Genomic DNA, 19,583 nt, shown 5'->3' with positions numbered 1-19,583 from the left:
GAAAAACTTGGACTAAGAGCCAGTAAGAAGGTGTTCATTCGGTATCATACGGGTTCAAAAGGATACATCATGTATGATGAACATCCTAGTGGGGGTTTGACTGAGATAGAATCTTGGGATGTAGAGTTTCTTGAGGATGAGTTCTCAAGAATTGGTAAGGTTGATAAGGACTCTCAATTGTATGAGTTATAAGAGAAAGTGCCTTTAGTCAGTAAGAGGATTCTTGCAGTTAGTGGGAGTGAACTCATAGACGGTAGTTTAGAGACTCAAGTAATTTGATGCAACCAACGTGGGCTTATCCCTCCCGTCATTTCAATGATATTGAGGGAAAGGTACTTATGTGTGCCATGTCGGATGACACTGAGTCGACTTCTTATGAATAAGTCTTAACTGTTAGAATTCATGAGAGTTTGCCTTCAAGTTTGACGTTGATGAGTTCAAAAGTTTTTTAAAATTTTCTTTGAAAAAGTCTTAGTTTGACTTAGTCCTTGATATTATCTCATATCAGTTTCTTTCTCCTTAATTTTTTGCTTAGCAGATGTAGTGCATATTAAATCTGGTAATGGTTGAAACTTTTTAGGAATTTCAGTTCAGTTGTGAGCCTATAAAAAAGGTAATCTCATTTATGAAATATTATGTGTGTGCCTTCTTATAGTAATTAATTTTTTCCTTCCTTTTACTAAAAAAACTACATTTGCAGGTTATAATTTCTTATTTTCTACTCATTTGCAAGAGTTTAAATCTGTCAACATTCTAACATTAACCTCCCCAAACCAAGATCAATGGTTGATCGTTATGAAAGAGGAAATGGACTCGATGGATAAGAATAAGGTGTGAGAACTTGTTGATCTTCCACCAAATAGAAATGCGATTGGCAACAAGTGGGTCTTGAAAGTCAAACGCCGAGCTAATGGATCAATCGACAAGTATAAAGCCCAATTGGTCGCAAAGGGCTACACCCAAATGAAAGATGTGGATTTCTTGAAGAAATTTTCTCCTATGGTGAGATTTGATTATATTCGCGTGATTCTAGTCATCATCGCTTATTTAGATCTTGAGCTACATCAGATGGATGTCAAGACAACATTTCTCACTGAAGAACTAGACGAGGAAATATACATGAATCAACCCATCGGTTTTGTTATTGAAGAGTATGAGGGCAAAGTGTGTTGTCTCAAACAATCCATATATAGTCTCAAGCAGTCGTCTAGACAATGGTATCTACGATTTCATGAAGTTGTCACCTCCATTAGTTTGACCATGATGGAGGAAGACCATTATGTGTATGTCCAACGGATAAGAAATGGGTTCTTGATTTTGTCCTTATATGTGGATGGCATATGTAGAATTCAAATTCTACGTAATCCCATACGCCTCACATGGGATTCAAATACATTCATGCTAAGTGGCTTTGTCAATGTGTTACCCAATATTTCAACGCTAAGAATATAACTCAAGATCACTTCCTTGTCCCTGATTAATCTTCTAATGTAGTGATATCTTCTTCTTATGTGTTTTCCTCTATCATGGAATTTGGGGTCGTGTGTAAACTGCATCGCAGCCATGTTGTCAATACGAATCTCGACAAGTTCATCAGCCTGAGCTGTTACCCCAAGCTCTCGAAGGAAAACACTAAGCCAGGATGCATGTCTTCCACCTTATGAGCTAGCCACATACTTTGCTTCCATGGTCGATTGAGCAACACAATTTTGCTTGCTTTGCCAAGAAATAGAGCCCCTACTAAGAGTGAAAACATATACTGATGTAGAGACACTACCATCTATATCTCCACCAAAATCAGCATTAGTGTAACCACGTACTTTCATATCTCTACCTTGGAAAGCCAAGACACAATCATAAGTACCATGTAGATACCTCATGATTCTCTTGATAACTTTTTAGTGTTTCTCACCTGGATTACTTTGGTATCTATTTATTAGTCCAACGACGAAGCAGATATCAAGATGAGTACACTTTATTAGGTACATGAGACTCTCAACAGTACTAGCGCATGGTTTCTTTTCTTCCTCTATTTTAGGGCACTGACTAGTACTCAAGGTGCAACCCTTATCAACTGGAGTATCAATAGGCTTTGAGCTATCTATATTAAACCGTTCAAGAATCTTACGAAGATAAGTCTCTTGAGACAAACTCAAAACCCTCTTTGAACGATCCCTCGAGATCTTAACTCCGAGGATATAACTCACTTCTCCTAAATCCTTCATCTCAAAGACAAAGATAGCCATTTCTTAATAGTGTTGATTATCTCCAAGTTGTTTCCAACCCTGTTTACGACATTCATATTGATTTATATTGATGGATATTTGTTATCTTCTTTCTATTTTTATTATATGACATTGTGTTGATATGGAAAACATTGAAATAGTTGCACATGTTCGTGAATATCACCAGGCTTGGATCGGTCCTCTCACGCGGATGATCGCCCTGACACATGTGTGGTGTGCAGGATGAGACAACTTACTCTTGAACTTATGTGGTCAATGTAAGTGCCTTGATATATGAGGGGTATTCAAGGTCGTTATTGTCGCCTTAATACGGCTAAGATAAGGCTTATTTGAAGAAGTCAAATATGGATATATTCTAAATTCCATATTAAGTCTGAGAATAACAGGATGTGAGCACTCATGAGTTGAATGACTCAGGCTAATGCCTATGTGGTGACTGGGCCAACATATGTACGTTGTTTTGAGTGTGACATCCATGATTAGTGGGAGCTCCACCGTAGCATGCACGTCATACAGCATACGCTTGTTCGACTGCTATAGGGAAGTGACAAGATTGTTCTCTCTCTATTACTGCGTGGGACCCTATTCACATATGCATTCTAACCTAAAATTGTTTCATAAAATTGAGGTTCAATTACACTACTTTAGCATATCACCTAATTGGCCAGCAAGAAAGTAGCTAAGCCGGCCATAACTGAGCAAGTGGTTGAACCAAGAGATGGATTGATTCGAGTTTTAGAAAAGATAATTTATGCCATATCATGTAAGTTTTGGAATTCATAGTCCAGACGATCATCTTTGTGATGATCATGAGTGCAAGAACTTCGATTGATGATCAAATGTTGTTCAGAGTTACTCTCGAGAGATTGGAAACATTTGACAGATGTGTTATGTATTATCTAAGTCATAGATGACATTGCCCTTGTTTATTTTTTTTTTACAACAATACTATGTTGGCATTGGTAATTGTTTGATATAGTATCCCTTGACGTTCTGTATGAGGATATGAGTTGAGCATTATCACATATACCCGAGTGGGAGATTGTTAGAATTGCAGTTAGATTGGGATAAATTCCCTAATGATAAGATAAGTGTTTAGAATTTGAATTTGTTTTAAATTCATTCGCATTTGAATTTTAACAAGATAATGGGATAAGTGATTGGAATTTGAATTACATTCAAATTCTTACTCGTTTGGATTTTAAAGAGATGTGTCTATACATATCTATATCTGTATGATACTTATAAATAGGCATAGAATCTAATGAAAAATACATAACAATGAGAATCAATTTTTGGTCGCTCATATACTATCTCCGGATCACCATTCGAGTCTCGAATGAACAAGGGGTGGACGTATAAGAAAGTTTTTATAGTTTTCTTCCAAAGAGATCGTTAGACAAATCAATTTTGATTACTCCACTACAGTCTATATATTTTATATATTGTTTGTAATTTTATTAAAAGTTTCAAAAAAAAAATTGTCACGAGATGATTGGAGGAAGACCATGTAGCCGACATTATTTCTCTTTTAAGGAGAAAAATCAGAAGGGCCCCGTTGTGATCCTCAATATCAACCAATTCAAAAAGTCAATAATTGAGAGAGAGAGAGAGATTATACCATGACTCGGGAAAAGGTAGAAGGAAGAAGAAGATGATGATGATTGCAACGAACACTAATGAAAGTAAGTTGGGGTTGAATGTAGTTGTTTTGTAATCATAATAAATTGTCACCTTTTCCCCTACCTTCCCTGAAGTGGCATGTTCACAATAAACAAGAATTGATACAAATCTGCAACAAATCGATATGAATCCAAAGAATTTAACGAATGGCCCCAATTGAGATTCTCTCAACAAACATCAAAGTTGGGGTCGTATTGGTATGTTTGTTTGCATAAATGGAAAAGCAGGAGAGGAAAATGGCAAGAAAGTGTTGTTATTTTGTGCATATCTGAGGAGGAACTCAATAATGCCTTTTCCATGTAAAAATGGTTCTATTTTTATTACAGGATTTCAAATTTCAAATCATATCATTTAAAATTTTGTCACTTGAAATGATATATATAGGTGTTATTTTAAATTCTTTTATTTTGTGGGTTCAAATGGACATAAAGTGTGTCACCAACACGATGTAACAGAAGTTTGTTCTCTTCTTTTTTTTGGTAGTTATAAGCCACTATAAGATTGATTAAGCCAAATTTGGTTTTGCCAAGACTCCAGCTATGCATGAGTTTAGGCTGACACGAAAGGTCTGATAGTGGGAAGATGAGGAGGATTTTGGAGACTGGAAGAAGATGTTGATGAGCATGATGAGTTAGTGGATTCACTGATACAAACACCATAAAGAATAAAAAAGAAAAGCATTCCAATAATCAAAGGCAAAGCACCACCAAAAAGTTTGCCCCATGGGGCTGCACCTTTTAAAAAAAAAAAAAAAAAAAAACTATGAAGAGATCAAATCCCCTTTAATGGCTGCAAAGTTCCGAAGAAATCAGCATCTGTAAAAGGCTAGAACAACTTTCATGACTAATTTACTAATTTAACCTCTGGCGGCGAGGTTATTAACCTGTAATAACACACTCTTTCTCAATGTCCATGTCAAGCCAATTATCAACAGAATCATAAAACTAAAGATTGTATTGTAGATCAAGGGTAAGATTGTCATGTGGGAAACAAAAAATATAGTCTAGAAATTGTGAAGAACAAAGCAACTTTTTTGGTGAACTGCGAAAGTGAGAGTAATGGATGTGTGGATGATGATGAAATGTCCTGTTGGCTTCTTGTTGTGGTCATCTGCTATTTAAAGGCAATGGCCAGCGACTTAACTTCCCCACTTGCTTTAGTGAGAGCCCATTGGGTATTCAACTCAACCAATCTATCAGTTTCTAGAGACTACTGATAGATATGGGAGAAGACTGGAATGAATCCATGCATGGGTCTTGAAAAGCAGGCCAGTTTGGAGAGAGGGTTCCAGTTTCCTCCTCCAAATTCAGGCAGTTTGCCTTAGCCATCACTATCTGCTGAATGAGTACTAGTTTGGTACATGATCAAGAAGAAGCTTCATCAATATCCTGGCAAGGGTGTTCGCTAAGAGCCTAGCAAACCGGCAAGTCACAGAACGGCAATGGACTCTTCCTAGGAGTCTTTTTATGGCTATTGTTTTCTTTGTTGTGATGGTGTTGTAGTTTTTTTCAATTGAGTGTGCAATAAGATGTGTGTGTTCAAAGTACGAAGTCTCCCAGACTTCACATCGTGATTGTTCCTAATGAACTACTAGTATTTCCTAACACAGGATTGTTAAAACTCTCTCTCTGTACAATCTATATGCATGTGTGGATCTTAGAATTAGTTCAATCTATACTCTCTGTACAAGAAAAGAAGAAGCTCTGTTCAATCCCTCGACTGAAAGAGCTAAATCTTATGTTCACCAGTCTTGGGTCTGGATACAAAATTATTGTAGTTACTGAATTCAGTCCTATTAGTCTTCACAATATTGTTGTTTCAAAGATCATTGCCAAAAATAGGTTGGAACTCTAGTTTGATAGAATATCAGTCTGCATTTGCGTATTGGTGAGACTTCAATCATTGCTCAAGAAATTATGCACAAAGTTAGGCTTTTAAATAGACATGGTGAAAGCCTAAGACTGGATATCTTGGTCATCAAAATTCTTAAAGCTTGGTTATTTTGTGATAAGATCATAATTGGGTTGATCAATGCCTGCCCACCTATACTAACTCCATTCTTGTTCATCATTTGCGATCAAATCTTTTCAACACTACTATTGCATACTAAGGTGACAAATGGTAGTGCTATAGCATGTCATCTGAATGGTCAGCTCAGGTAGTAAAAATGTATAAATCAGGAATGTATTTCAGCAAAAATGTCTCTAGAGATCAGATAAATATAATTCAGCAGGTGCTCCACGTTAAAGAAGAGAGTAGGAATGCAGTTTACATAATTTCCCCCAACAACATTGTGTACATAAAGAAGGAAACTTTTAAAGTAGGGGAATATGTTCGAAGGTTGGAAGAGCAGAGTCCTATTCTTTGCAGAAACGACTCCTTTGATCAATGTTGCTGCTTTGGCTATGCCAGTTTGTCAATGCTGCTTTGCTGTTGCCAGTTTGTCTACTTAAAAAGAAGAGAAATGTTTCTCAGCCAAAGTATGGAGGTGGTCTGGTATTTAGGAGTTAGAATTGGTTGGAATCTATTGATAGTCCTGCAAGAAATCTAACTTGTACACAATGAGGAGAGAAAAGGATTATGGATTGGCAGGATCGTTGGTTATGACTACATATCTAGAAAGATTCATGGCTTCTTTATTTACCACAATCTGAACCAAACCGTAAGCCTAACTGGGACCTGAGTCTCTGAAGGTTGCTGGACTGGTTGATTGGTCTACATTTTCATGGAATTATGAATCGTGAAAGTTTAATGAGAATATTTGACCAAAAATTTTCAGGGCAGATTAAGAGAATTACTATCATGTCTATCCAAAAGCTAATTCATGGCAAGGTAACTGTGTTTTTTTCTCAGTTCAAGAAGCTGACTGTTGTACTACTAAAATGATGATTCAGAGGGTATAAGTGATACTTCACTGACTAAATTAACTCTAGCTGAAAAGTTCCCTTTTGATAATACTAAGTGCTATTAAAGCATCATAAGAAGTCTTCTCTACACCTTTTCTTATCCTCTGCCATGTAACATAGGACTTATTGTTTGAATTTCTTTTCTAGTTCTCTTAGTTCTACTGATGTTTTGGTTTTGCAGTGTTGTTTGAATCTAGTTTGGGAGTTCCTCAGTTTTAAATAGAAACTGATTCGGGAGAGGGAAAAAAAAAAACTAGGTTCTCAGTGAAATATGTATCACCAGAAAATACAAAATAATGAAGATGACGTGTTTATTTCCGCAGTCATACAACAAAGAGGCAAACATAAAAAATGATATCATTTGAGGGGTGTTGAATGTTTCCACATAAATAAAATCATTCCTGCTTTCATACCAACTGGCGTATCTGCAGCAAGAAGAGATCTAGTTTCCAGGATGTACCTACTGATAAAATGGAATCACTCCTGCCTCAAAATCTGCTTTGATAGAACGGTCACTGTGATGAATGAATTAGTTTCATGTGAAGAGCTCAGCTCCCCCCGCGACCCCCCCCCCCCCCCCCCCCCCAACCAAACACCCACACCTCTTGGTGAGAATTTTTATTCATTTTTCCTAGAATGCCATGCCATCTAATATCATGGCAAATTCAGAGTTACTGTGAGCAGCACATTCCTAAAAGTAAAATATGGTCCTTTCATATCATTATGGAGATCAACTAAATGTAAATAGTAGAAACCAACGTCTACAAATCCACATTTTAAAGAACAGCAATCAATGTCTAGGATAATTTCAGCCTCTGATAGCATGAGAATATTTTCCCTTCCAAAATTTAAAATGGTTGAGAAACAGAATTAAAATTCAAAGATCACAAATGCATATAATGTAGATATGCTTCCTGTATCGTATAATAATAGTGAGAAAGCGAAATCCTGCAAGCTAACATCAGGGATAGGTTTACATTTCCTTGCCAACTTAAAACAAAGTGAAAACTTAGTTACATATAAAGTCCTAGAGTGATTCCAAAACTATTTTACAAAGGCACTAAAGACTCAAACCAACTTTTCAGTAAAGGACAAAATCCTTATACATTGTTTCCCTTTTTTACAGACTGAATAGTTCGTTCACAGCTATCAATGCCAATCAAATATTTTTTCACTTCAAAGCTGAACAACCGAATGACATGAAAAGGAACTGTATGGAGAGAAAGAAAGAGAAACGGGTTTTGTCACCTGGGACCAGAGAGTTCCATTGCTTCAACTAGTGAATATTCTTCTATGAAATCTGAATATCTTTGAGGAGGAATTTCAACAGATCGAAGGTACCTCGGCGTCTCAACATTTTGCGAGGCCGCCCATTTCTCGGCTAAGCCATCACCTTCCAACATCCTTAACACTTCAGACATTTTTGGGCGGTAAGAAGGATTGAACTGAGTGCATAAAAGGGCAACTTGGACCATTTCTTCTAACTCTACCCTATCAAAGTTGCCCTTCAAAACTTTGTCCACCAAAAGGTTCAGTTTTCCCTCCTGATGAAGCTTTTTCACCTGCAAAAAAGTAACAGCAGAATATCAGACAGAATACAATAATCAAAATTCAGAAAAATTTGGTCAGAGATGATCTGGTAAGAGTTGTGAATCTAGACTTTCAGCATAGAAAAGACATTATTTGTTTAAAGGTGGGAGAGTTACTCTGACTAAAAGCATCCTTGGTAGCATCTCTATGTATTTTTTGTCATGTTCCCTATTCTTCCTTCTATGGTGGCTAGGCTAGAAAACTTAGAGAGAGATTTCTGGGAATATGGGGATGAGTTTAAGTATCATCTAGTTGGGTGGCATAAGATTTGTTCTCCACTGCACAACGCTAATCTAGGGATTAGAAAGTTAAGATCCTGCAATAAAGCCTTCTTAGCAGGTGACTGTGGAGGTTCATGCATACGAGAGATCTTCTATAAAGGTCATCACGGAAAAGTATGGTGTTCAATGGGGCAGGTTGTCTATTATACGGTTATACCAAGTAGATTGGGCATGGGACAGGTTTGAGCAAAGAAATTTTGAGTGTTTGGGATGACTTCTATAAATGAATTTCTTTCTAGTTATTAGTAAAAATGAGGTCAGGTCATGACAAACTGGTACTGTCCATATAAGATGAGGGGAAGGTCTGTTGACCATCTTCTTCGCCGTTACAGTGGCTCATAAAATTTGTAGCTTGTTTGGGTCAGCAAATAAGATGATTGGCAAGACAGAATCCGTGTAGTGGACCCACCTAGTGGGATTAACGCCTTGTGTGTTGTTAATGTTGTTGGAGTGGAGCAGCTGGTACCAGCATCTGCAATGGAATCTTTGTACTTGTAGATCTGGGCATAGCAAGGTAGGTCCCAACACTGTTCGGAAGTCTACCTATTTTGTGTTCTGTAGAATATTTGGAGAGAGGTGAATGATGGCATGTTTGAAAAATCAGTAGGGACGGAGATAGATTTCTTAAGGGAACCATCATTGTTTATCTTTTCTTGTGGATAAGAGAGGATCTACCTTTCTCTATAAAGTTCGTTAGTTTATTTACGACTCTTTGTAAATAGTCTCTCAGGTTCTTTTTTGTACGGGATTCACCCTTATGACTGCTTGAAAAAGGGACAAAAAATTAAGGGAAAATTCTAGCTTCGTTAGTAGGAAATTGGAAAAGATATGCTCAGCTTCTGCTGAGTTATTAAACAGAAAAGCCGTCTAGCACTCAATATGTTCTCAGTCACCAGGGGAAAAAAAAGATTTACAATGGCAGGTTTACCTTTTCTATGCCAGACACTTAGCACCTTTTGCTAAAGTGTTAGCAAAGAGAAGCTAGCCTAGGCTCGGATAACATCCCATGTTACTTAGGTAAAAATTCCAAATCTAATGCTAGTTGCGTAAAAAAAATGCTAATTTAATAAAAATTGGGAGGGGGATTAGAGAGAGAGGAAATACCCAATCAAGCATTACTCCTTTCTGGTTTGCTACCCGTCCAAAGTCCAGAGCCTTCTGGCCTGTGATTAATTCTAGGAGCAAGATCCCATACCCAAACACATCAGTTTTCTCCGATGACTGGCCGGTTGATAAATACTCCGGAGCAATGTGTCCAATAGTGCCACGAACGGCTGTAGTCACATGGGAATCATGGTGATCCAAGAGCTTTGCTAACCCAAAATCTCCAACAACTGCCTCAAAATCTTCATCCAACAAAATATTTGCTGCCTTAACATCACGGTGAATAACTTTAGGGTCACACTGCTCATGCAAATATAGTAAACCCCTTGCTGTGCCTAAAGCAATCATCCTTCGCCTGGACCAGTCTAAAACTGGTCTACCACGAACATGATCTGGTAAGAAAGTAAAAGATAATCAATGAATATATGTGATGTTATTCAACAGATGAAAATCAACCAGGAAGGTATTAATTAGTTATTTAACTGACTAAAGCTTTCTCATACATCTCTCTGTGGAGTCAGCTAATCACCAAGAATAATAAGAGAAAACATTATAGGCAGAAAACATACACTCCATCATCCAGAACATGCCAGTCAGGCCACAGCAAAACTGAACTTGCGCTGAAGCAAGATAAATTGTTCAACAAATGGTCGTGAAACACTAGTTAATATTACAAGTTACAAGTACACAGCAAGCAACATTCAGGCACTTCTAAGTAAGTGAATGAATTCAGACCATTATTTTTCAAATTAATAATACTAAAGCCAATTGACAAGGTAGCCCCTGACAAGTCCCAACCCTTTAAAAAATGGCTTGCAAGATAATTTTGAGTAAGTCCAAAACCCACCTAATATACAGGTGACAATGCCACATCGATGAGCAGAACTGGCCATTGACCCATGGTAAATAAACAGCAACAATCAAAAGCCTTAATCCAACTAAATGGGGTTGGCAAAATGACTTCTAGACCTCCAACCATATCCAGCCATTGTCATATCCTCCAAAAGGCCATTATCTAGTATCATGTTGAAGGGTTTCCACCGAGTTTTCTTTGGTAAGTAGCATAGACTAAATGCAGAGGACGAAAATTTTTATGTACAGGTGGATGAACTTACTCCACAAGGTTCTTTCTGAAATTAATAATTAATCATACTGAGGTAATAAACAGCTCTCTCAAGTTAAGGGAACAGGAATAGCAAATAAGCAACAATCTTTGTCAATAACAAAAGCCAAATAAAAAATTTCAAAAAAGTAACATAAGTCATGCCTCAAGGATGTATTTCGTTGTAATTAAAGTGGAGATGGAGCAGTGGTTCCATGGAGGAGATCATGGCAGTATTAAGCACAGAGAAGTTGAGGGAGAAAGAACACTGACTGGGGAGAAGGAAAAATCAAAAGTCTGTATATCTCAATTCAATCAGACGCAAGTAATGTCTGAAGCTATCTCCTCTATATATGCAGAAAACAAATTCTAACAAAAAATATTAAAACCAGAAAATATCAAATAAACTAATTCTAACCCTAATTCATTTAGGCTTCTTGTTCCATAACACTCCTTTTTCTCATAAAATGAGTCCAAAATTATTAATCCCTATTGTCCTCGCCATGGCATTGGAGGAAATAAACATGGAGTTCGGATGTAGGTGCTCTAATGAAGTCAACAAAATTACTTAGCAAAAAACAAAAAAAGTCAATGAAATTTAGTACAATAAATATGGAAGCAACAATTTTCTCCATCCAGTTCATAGAGGTTCCAACCTCTAGTACGAAATTCATACATTCTTACTTCATTGTTTCTTCTTCAACATCCGTGAATGAAGGTGTTGATTGCAGGGAATAGGGCATTTCACTTTCTAATTTTCCTCTACACCTATCAAATTCTTTCCTTTTTATTTATTATTTATTATTTATTATTTTTTTGCTGGGAATTCTTTCATTACTTAAATGCAGAGAAAGTTTAACTTTTCAAAAGGCTCAACCTGTCTTATGTGAGAAGAAAAATAAATAAGAGTTGAAAAGGGCTATGATTGCATCTTTGATATTTTGCTAGTTGCAAGAGGGAAACTCAACTCTTATCCCATAGAAATTCCCATTTAGAATTTGTCCTAGTTGCTGCCAGAAATCATAGTTCAGTAGTTGTAGCCTCACACACTTTTAATGTGCAGGCAAGTTTCATTAAATAAACTGTGTTTGCTAACCTCTTAATCTAGAAGCTACACTCCCATTTGGCATGTAAGGATAAACAAGAAGCCGTTCAGTTTCAGTCGTGCAGAACCCCAAAAGCCGCAAAACATTTCGATGCACTGCCAAACTTATCATCTCTACTTCTGTCTGAAATTGAATTTCACCGCCAACAGCATTATAATCCTTCAACCTTTTGACAGCTACAACTTTTCCGTCAAATAAACAACCCTTGTAGACAATTCCAAATCCACCTGTCCCTAAAATGTTCTTCGAGTTGAAATGATCAGTTGCTGACCGTAGTTCCTTGAATGCGTACCTTTTCAAGTGGCCCAAGCATACCTCAGGATCATATTGATCTGCAAATTACGAATTGTCAGAATATGTCTTGTTATAGGGGAAAAGCATGGTATTTGTCATATAACCAGTTAAAATAAACAAATCAGGCAACAATAATGAAGCAGCACAATGCAAGGAAATGAAAGAGTCTGGTACCAATTAGAAGAGGGTTTATCATTTAATGTTGTTTCATGAAATACGCCAAAGACCAAAAATGTCACAGGAGTATATTGAAATTATTGTTTCAACTATATTTTTATTAAGTGGTTAAAGAAAATAGAAATGGTCTTCATAAGGACTATATTTCCAATATCCACGTGGCGAAACTAGCATCTAACTTGGTACTATCCATTGGTAACAGTACTAGAATAATTTCTCAATCACTTCACATTTTATTCTTTTTCTATTTGCAAATAGCAAACGACAGTATGATTCTGAACAATAACCAAGTGGCAACACAACATGGGGAGCCTGCCACCTGCCCAGTGGTGGAATGAGGTTGAAAAGAGTGTTAAAAGTTTTCAACAATGGACACCTCTGGGCAGGCATTTCCAAGGAGTGGTAACCATTGGATGTTTATCCTCTGTCCACTCGGATCTCTTTTATTACTTCAACATTGTCCATAAATAGCAAGGAGGATCCCACTGGATGGGTTCATCCATACAAAATGAAATAAATAATTAGAGGAACAAGGAAAGCATTTATATGCACCGCTGTCAAGATGTCAAAAAGTAAAATGCATCACAGAAACAGACCAATGCAGGAGTGATTGTGCTATGAAGCACAGACATGGATGACACTGTCGGAATATGTTAATTAAATAAAATAAATTGTTACATTTCTAATGGCATAATAAAGTTACAAAACTATATTCCAAACTCATAAATATGCACTTAAAATTCATAATCCAAGATTCCAAATGAATAAATCTAAACTAATTAGCAACCAACTCAAAAGTCATTACTCATTTCAAATTCAAACACCAAAACAAGTATTTAAGATTCAAAGAAAAAACTCAATATAAAGACTAGAGCTAGGAAATAAATAAACAAAAAATGCAAATCAATCCTTCATTCATTTGGGTTCTTCATCTTCAATTTCAATAATATCATCAATATCATCTGCAAAAATCAAAACCTTCAAGTCCGACTCATCAAGAGAAAGGTTAGCTACTTCAAGCATCCCAATATCCTCAAATGAGTCAAAAGAATCTCCAGCTATATCCCAAAACTTCACCCTCCTACACATGTCCCTTTCCGTGTCCATTAAAAAAATAGATAAAATTCAGACACACCATGTCCAGTACGTATTACCGGTGTGTTTCCGTGTTTGACATACCAGCAACACCGCCACGGCAGCCCTAGGTGGATGTCCTTGCTTTATGGTGTTTATGTGATTGTTTCAATTATAATTTTCTTTTTTTTCTTTGATAAGGTGTTCTTTGAACTATAGACGCGACTGTGGATTTAAGGGGATACTGTACACAATTCAAAACATAAATAATACCAACACAGCAAAAGGATGTTCTTTCCAGTTTTGTCATCATGAGTGTTTCAGGATGAAGGGTGTGTCTACATGTAGAAATATATATATATATATATGCATCTCTTTCCTCGTTTTATTAACTAGACTCAACCTTGACATGACAGAACAGAAACACATCATCATCCCCTACGGTTTCCTACTTGCGTTGCGATATCACCCTAAGTTTAGTCAAGGGTTTTGGATCAGAGGTAACAAGTAGCATGTGATCTCTCCTTTTCTTTTTCTTAACTTAATCACATAGCATATATGAAACATATTTGAAATTGTTTGGAATGTCATCAGAACCTAGCTAAACTCCTGCGTATTTATTGCATGAATATGGTACTAATTTCTTCAGCAGTTTGAAAATGTTCTGAAGACTGACAAGGTTAAGCTTATGGGAAAAAGAAATGATAGCATCCAATTCCAAAATTGGTCAGATTCAGATATCAGAATCACTGGTCAACCAGGGAACTATTTTAAGATTCCAACAGCAAAGCTTTGACCCATAAAACATGTCAAAGTCTAAACCCTTGCATAGTGCATCTCATAGATGGCTGGTCAAATGCATTGTATCCAACAGAAGTTGTAACAATCTGATGCCTCTAAGTTGTAGCCAAATGTATAAAATTAATACCAAAAATCCATTAACATCAAAGAAAACTAAAGAAAGTAAGAAGTAAACCAAAGATAAAAATGCAAGGAGACTAACCATTGACATCAAAGAAAATCTGTTGATTGTGTCTATATCTCCACCAAACAAGTGACACAATGACTAGTACAACTAAAAAAGCAGCACTGAAGCTCACTCCAAAAGCAACAGCCATATGGTGGCTTTTTGTCCCTGATTTAGATTGATCTGATAAAGTAGACATTTAATCAATTAAAACACAAACTTGAACTGCCATGCAATAGAAGAGATGTAACTTGCAAGCAAATCAAATGCTACACATGATAGACACCTCTTACACCATCTGGTGGCAAGGAGAGTGGCTCCGGATAAACAGAACATTTGTTATCTGAATTAGGTCCACAAATTAATCGATTGCCCGTTATTCTGAAAGCAAATGTACATGGATGAGAACTTCAGCAATAGAGAGAGAGAGAGAGAGAGATGATAATGAGGATAAGAACAGCTCACTTGAAAGTTCTTGCAGATATTTTAGGCACGGGACTACTGAGATTATTGAAGGAAAGGTCCCTGCAAGTAGTAATAACATGTTATAGAAAACTGCAAAGTTCAGTTCTATCCACTTAAGATGGTATAGACATATGTCAAGGTTTTACCCAATATTCTGCACATATTTAGTGAAAGGACATAGACAGAGGAGATAAGACATACACAAGAGTAAGACCTTCAACTTTGGACAGAGATTCAGGAATTCGTCCAGTAAGGCTATTGTTGTTTAGCCGCCTGACTTGCTCAAAAGAGAACAACAAGAAATGGAATCAACTCCAAGAAACAGTTATATTGCAAATGAACCAACTTGCAATTATTTGGGTTGGGCCAACTCAAGGTTGGATAAAGTTCCGGAAACCTACAAATAGTTAAGGTTCTTGAGTTCCCCCAAAGAACTTGGTACTTCACCATCAAACTTATTGTTGGAGAGATCAAGCGTCAGAAGCTTCTCCAACTTTCCAATTGCAGCAGGAATATGACCTGAAATAGCATTATTCTGCAGCAACCTACACAATTATAATAGTAACTGTAAGGTGCATAAATGGATCTGATTCTGCACATCTACTGAAAACTAAGCTTTTAGAATACTGGTGATGAGGGCAATAAGTAGTGCCCCAAGTCTAAGTGAAATACATAATATAACCAAACGGCACAGAAAAATAAAGAATAAGACTTACACAGATTGCAAGTTACTGAGGTTTGCAATCCCTGGCGATAAGATCCCAGACAAGCTCTGGCTAGGCAGTCCTCTGATAAGATAAACAATGCACTAAAAATGAGTTTGGCAAGATATGATGAATTTTTGTCCATCTTTCTTCTATGAGAATCTGTCTGTAGAGGTGCGCCATAGGAAAAGGGATTAAGCAACTTACAGAGCAGAGACATAACCATCTGGAGAGCAAGTAACCATCCTCCAACTACAGGGATCTACTGAATTAATATCCCAACTCTCCAGAACATTGTATGGATCATAGAGATAGTTTTTTATAGACATCAAAGCTACCACTGCATCAGATTCAGATTTACCAAACAGAAGAAGTCACTTCAGATTCTCTTTCAAAGGAGCAGAAAATAGTTCATATACATGGGTCTGCACGCCCAGTATATATTGGCTTGGGAAGACAGATCCAAGTACGGAAAATGAAAAAAAAAAAAAAAAAAAAAGAGGAAACTATAAGCTACAAGAAATCCAAATAACTGAAAGGGGTTGCTCTTGCAAGCAATGAAAGCACAAAGTGTAGAAGCAAAAACAGGACTTCCGCTGTAAATTTAATACTTTTTTTTATTAAGGGGACGGCACCTGGGCCTGGGCAAAAATAACACAAGAAATAGCCATAAAAGGGAAGATAATGAACTTTATGATCACGGGAAACAAATTAGAAATAGAGAATCAACCATTAATGCCTAAGCTGGAAAATCTGCTCATGTTTTGGGCTGTAATTCCAATACCCGCAACATCTTAACTTCTTTCTTTATGAATTAATCCAAGCAAATATATATATATATATGTGTGTGTGTGTGTGTGTGTGAATAGTAACAAAAATAAGATCAGCATAAAGAGGACTGACCTTCATAGTTTATACCAGCAGGAGAAAGAGTAGCAGAAACCGCCTCTATCAATGTCAAGACCAGCAATCCTAATCTCCTCAACATAAACCCTCCTCTTTCCATTCTCTGTTATGAACTTCAGAAACTATATTTCCCGACCAGAAACAGGAAAAACTGAACAGAGAGACCAAAGCCAACAATCAGAAAACCCATTCTATCACGAATTTACAGCCCCGGCATTGCCTTATGCCAATAATCCCTTTCAGATTTATCCAGTCGAATTCAAAATTCAGAGTCCACAAAGTGTCACGAACTCCACCACCCAGATGCTAAAATTCCGGTACAACAAAATCCCAAAATCCTAAAGTTAATGTCTTTCACGACTGTGCACAGCCCTGAGTCAAAAAGGCGCGATTTGGGAAAGAAAAAAGAAGAGGAAAAGAGGAGAGATTTTCTCGAGAAACAAACGCGTATCAATCCTGGAAATTTCAAGAACCCATAAATCTGAGGAAGCTGGGGTTTGATTTCTGCGTGATTGCTAGCGATCCTCGCAAATTCTAGGTCGGTTAGTTCTTAGTTCAGCTCTCGTGTTCAATCATATCGTATCCTCTCAAAAGATCGTCGCTGCAACACTCTCTATCCATACGTCCCAGAAAAATACAAACACGCAAAAGCGGCCAAAACAAGATGCCAAGGCTTCACAGCTACGCATGCAGACACGGTACAAAAATAAAGATTTAAAATTGGACTAAAAGAACAGTTAAAAAGATTCTTAATTTCTCTTTGAAAAAAAATTACAGCTTTTGTTTCACTGATTGGGCTGAAGGGATGCGTGGGATTGCTCAGAGAGATCCATGGGATGTCTCCGCAGCAAAAGCAAAGAAAAATTTGCAGGATTTTCTCACTTGGTCACGTGCTGGCCTCTGCATTTGTCTCTGCCACGGCTGTCCCAGCCTTGCTAGAATGCGCCGCGATGGTTTGCAGAAAACAAATTAAACAAATTGGGTTTTCGATTGAAACCACAATTCTGGAAAGCTCATCTAATCATTTGGTAGGGGATATAATGATTATCATGATGCTTTGCTGTTCCTCATTGATGGGTTCCCCTTTCCTTTGAATTTCTCCATGGATCTGGTCACCATTGGCAACTTTTTATTAATTTTTAAATAAAATGGTTCATAATTAAAAAGGTGAGAGAAAAGAAAAAGGGAAGCCATCAAAGTAATCAAATCCTTGATGCACTTCAAAGAATCCAAGAATTGTAAAAGCAGTATTGCTCTCAGTTACCAGTAATTGGCATGGACCATCATGCATTTTACACTGTACGTACTATATACACTACTAGCTAGCTACCTTAATATCCCAGAAATAATCAATGCTGCTTACTGAACTATTTGCCTTAGTAGCTTTGAAATCATCAATGCTTTGAGTAGTCACTTGCATTCCATCACTGTATCAAACTCTTTTACTTCTGAAGTTTTTATTTTTTGTTCCTTATTTATTTGACTGCAGACGACTAACTGAGAATTTACCTGTGGTGCAGTGCAACTATCACCCGAGCGAGCAAACCCTATTGCACCATATTTGATCGTCCCTTGCACAGCACCAATCCATGCAAAGTCATTAGCGAATCTGAAGCTCACCACAGCATTTCTCCATGTTTGTAGGGTTTCGAAGGAGTATTAATATCACCCATTCAGAGCAAACTTAATTTATCATGTCTTCCCACCAAGCAAAAATCATATATTTCTTAAGCATGTTTTTTAAGAAATCACTAATTAACGGTTATATCTTCGTAGACGATAATAAATTAAGCTTTTAAGTCAGTCAAACTCTTCATTCAACTAACGAAATGTTAAAAATCTAGAGTCAATTCATTATCCAAATTTGAGAGTATAAAAGCTTCGAGACATCAAAATTTGATCAAGTGACAAATTATAAATTAATATTTTGTTTTGATTTAAGGATTGACATGGAATATTAATTATATTTTCTTTATTTGTTACCTTCAAATCACCATTTGATGTCACTTCATTCCACTTAAAGATATTTTTCTTTTTAATTATATATAATAGTTTAAGATTAATTAGAGTATTATAATCATTTTTTTATATGTAAATCTAGTGTTTTAGTGGAAAAATAACGTTAAAAGGAAATTTTAGTAAAAATAAAATTATAAAAAGATTAAGTGTATTAAATTAAAGATTTAATAAATTTTAATCTAATTTAATCATCCCGTTAATTAATTGTTTAACAGTAGCTTAGAGCGGCTGCCTCGACGTGCACAGAACTTGAAAACCCAAGAAAAGCAGAGCCCAGAGGTATATTTGTCGCTTCGGGGAAGCAGCTGATTATTCTCTTAATTATATGTATCCCACATATTGCCCTTCTTATAGCATGATTATTACCTTTTTACCACAAAATCCTCAAGGTTCCAGCTCAATGCTTATCGAGACTCGTAGCCTTTTAAATCCAAGGGTATTTTCGTCGTTTCAGGAAATGTATCCTACTAGTCCCTTATTTATTTATTTTTTTATATAGCTTTTTGAAACATCCCTCACGGGAGATGAATTACTTTGATCCGCGTTCCTTTCACAATCATTATTTTGAATTAACATAACACAGTAATACAACTATTCAAAAAATAATGGAACGTCACGTCTCTATAACCTACTTACTTCGTTCCTAGTATATACATTTTGCCTTTTGAATTTTTTTTTTCATAATTGGTTATTATTGTTGTCTGACTACAATAATTAAAATTTATTTGTTTTCAAAACTCAGGAAGCAGCCGAAAGAACAAAGGCGCCCATTCACTTACCTTTTGGGTTCACCATCGCTGGAAAATGAGGAAATCGTTCAAGATAGATCTTATCTATTGACTTGGAAAGAGCTCGATCTATTGACTGGAAGAGCTGTGAATGAACCAGAGAAGTGAGAAATATTATGATGGATTAGGAGGCTCTTCATTTCAAAAACAAGTCTGTAAGAGAGAAGGTAG

The 19,583-nt window shown here is 36.6% G+C and overlaps 1 protein-coding gene across 4 annotated transcripts; it reads right to left on the bottom strand.

Annotated features, from left to right (window-relative positions):
- Positions 1–7,705: 7,705 nt before the first annotated feature.
- On the bottom strand, positions 7,706–17,686 carry LOC127797800 (protein NSP-INTERACTING KINASE 3-like). 4 transcript variants are annotated; one of them, XM_052330945.1, is made up of 12 exons: positions 17,381–17,686; positions 16,603–17,286; positions 15,907–16,039; positions 15,712–15,783; positions 15,397–15,540; positions 15,197–15,268; positions 14,996–15,055; positions 14,817–14,911; positions 14,567–14,713; positions 12,009–12,350; positions 9,811–10,202; positions 7,706–8,397 (listed from the first exon to the last, which is right to left on the bottom strand). In XM_052330945.1, the coding sequence occupies exons 2-12, from the start codon at positions 16,703–16,705 to the stop codon at positions 8,080–8,082; spliced, it is 1,878 nt and encodes a 625-aa protein (XP_052186905.1). In that variant the 5' UTR covers positions 16,706–17,286; positions 17,381–17,686; the 3' UTR covers positions 7,706–8,079. The 4 variants fall into 4 exon arrangements, with proteins under 4 accessions (XP_052186905.1, XP_052186906.1, XP_052186907.1 ...); XM_052330946.1 differs by having other exon boundaries at positions 17,488–17,686; XM_052330947.1 differs by having other exon boundaries at positions 15,907–16,146; positions 16,603–17,686.
- Positions 17,687–19,583: the final 1,897 nt, after the last annotated feature.

The sequence above is a fragment of the Diospyros lotus genome, chromosome 3 (genome assembly GCF_014633365.1).
Source record: "Diospyros lotus cultivar Yz01 chromosome 3, ASM1463336v1, whole genome shotgun sequence".
Lineage (NCBI taxonomy): Eukaryota > Viridiplantae > Streptophyta > Magnoliopsida > Ericales > Ebenaceae > Diospyros > Diospyros lotus.
This window is presented reverse-complemented; position numbering and strand designations above follow the sequence as displayed.

What these genes read in the sequence shown, in the direction of transcription:
- LOC127797800 (XM_052330944.1), bottom strand. Translation starts at nt 16,705, where the DNA reads ATGGAAAGAGGAGGGTTTATGTTGAGGAGATTAGGATTGCTGGTCTTG. An exon ending in ATATCTGCAAGAACTTTCAA is followed by an intron (nt 14,912 to 14,995) that starts GTGAGCTGTTCT and finishes ATTTGCTTTCAG; the next exon opens with AATAACGGGCAATCGATTAA. An exon ending in TGTAGCTTCTAGATTAAGAG is followed by an intron (nt 10,203 to 12,008) that starts GTTAGCAAACAC and finishes CTTTCTTACCAG; the next exon opens with ATCATGTTCGTGGTAGACCA.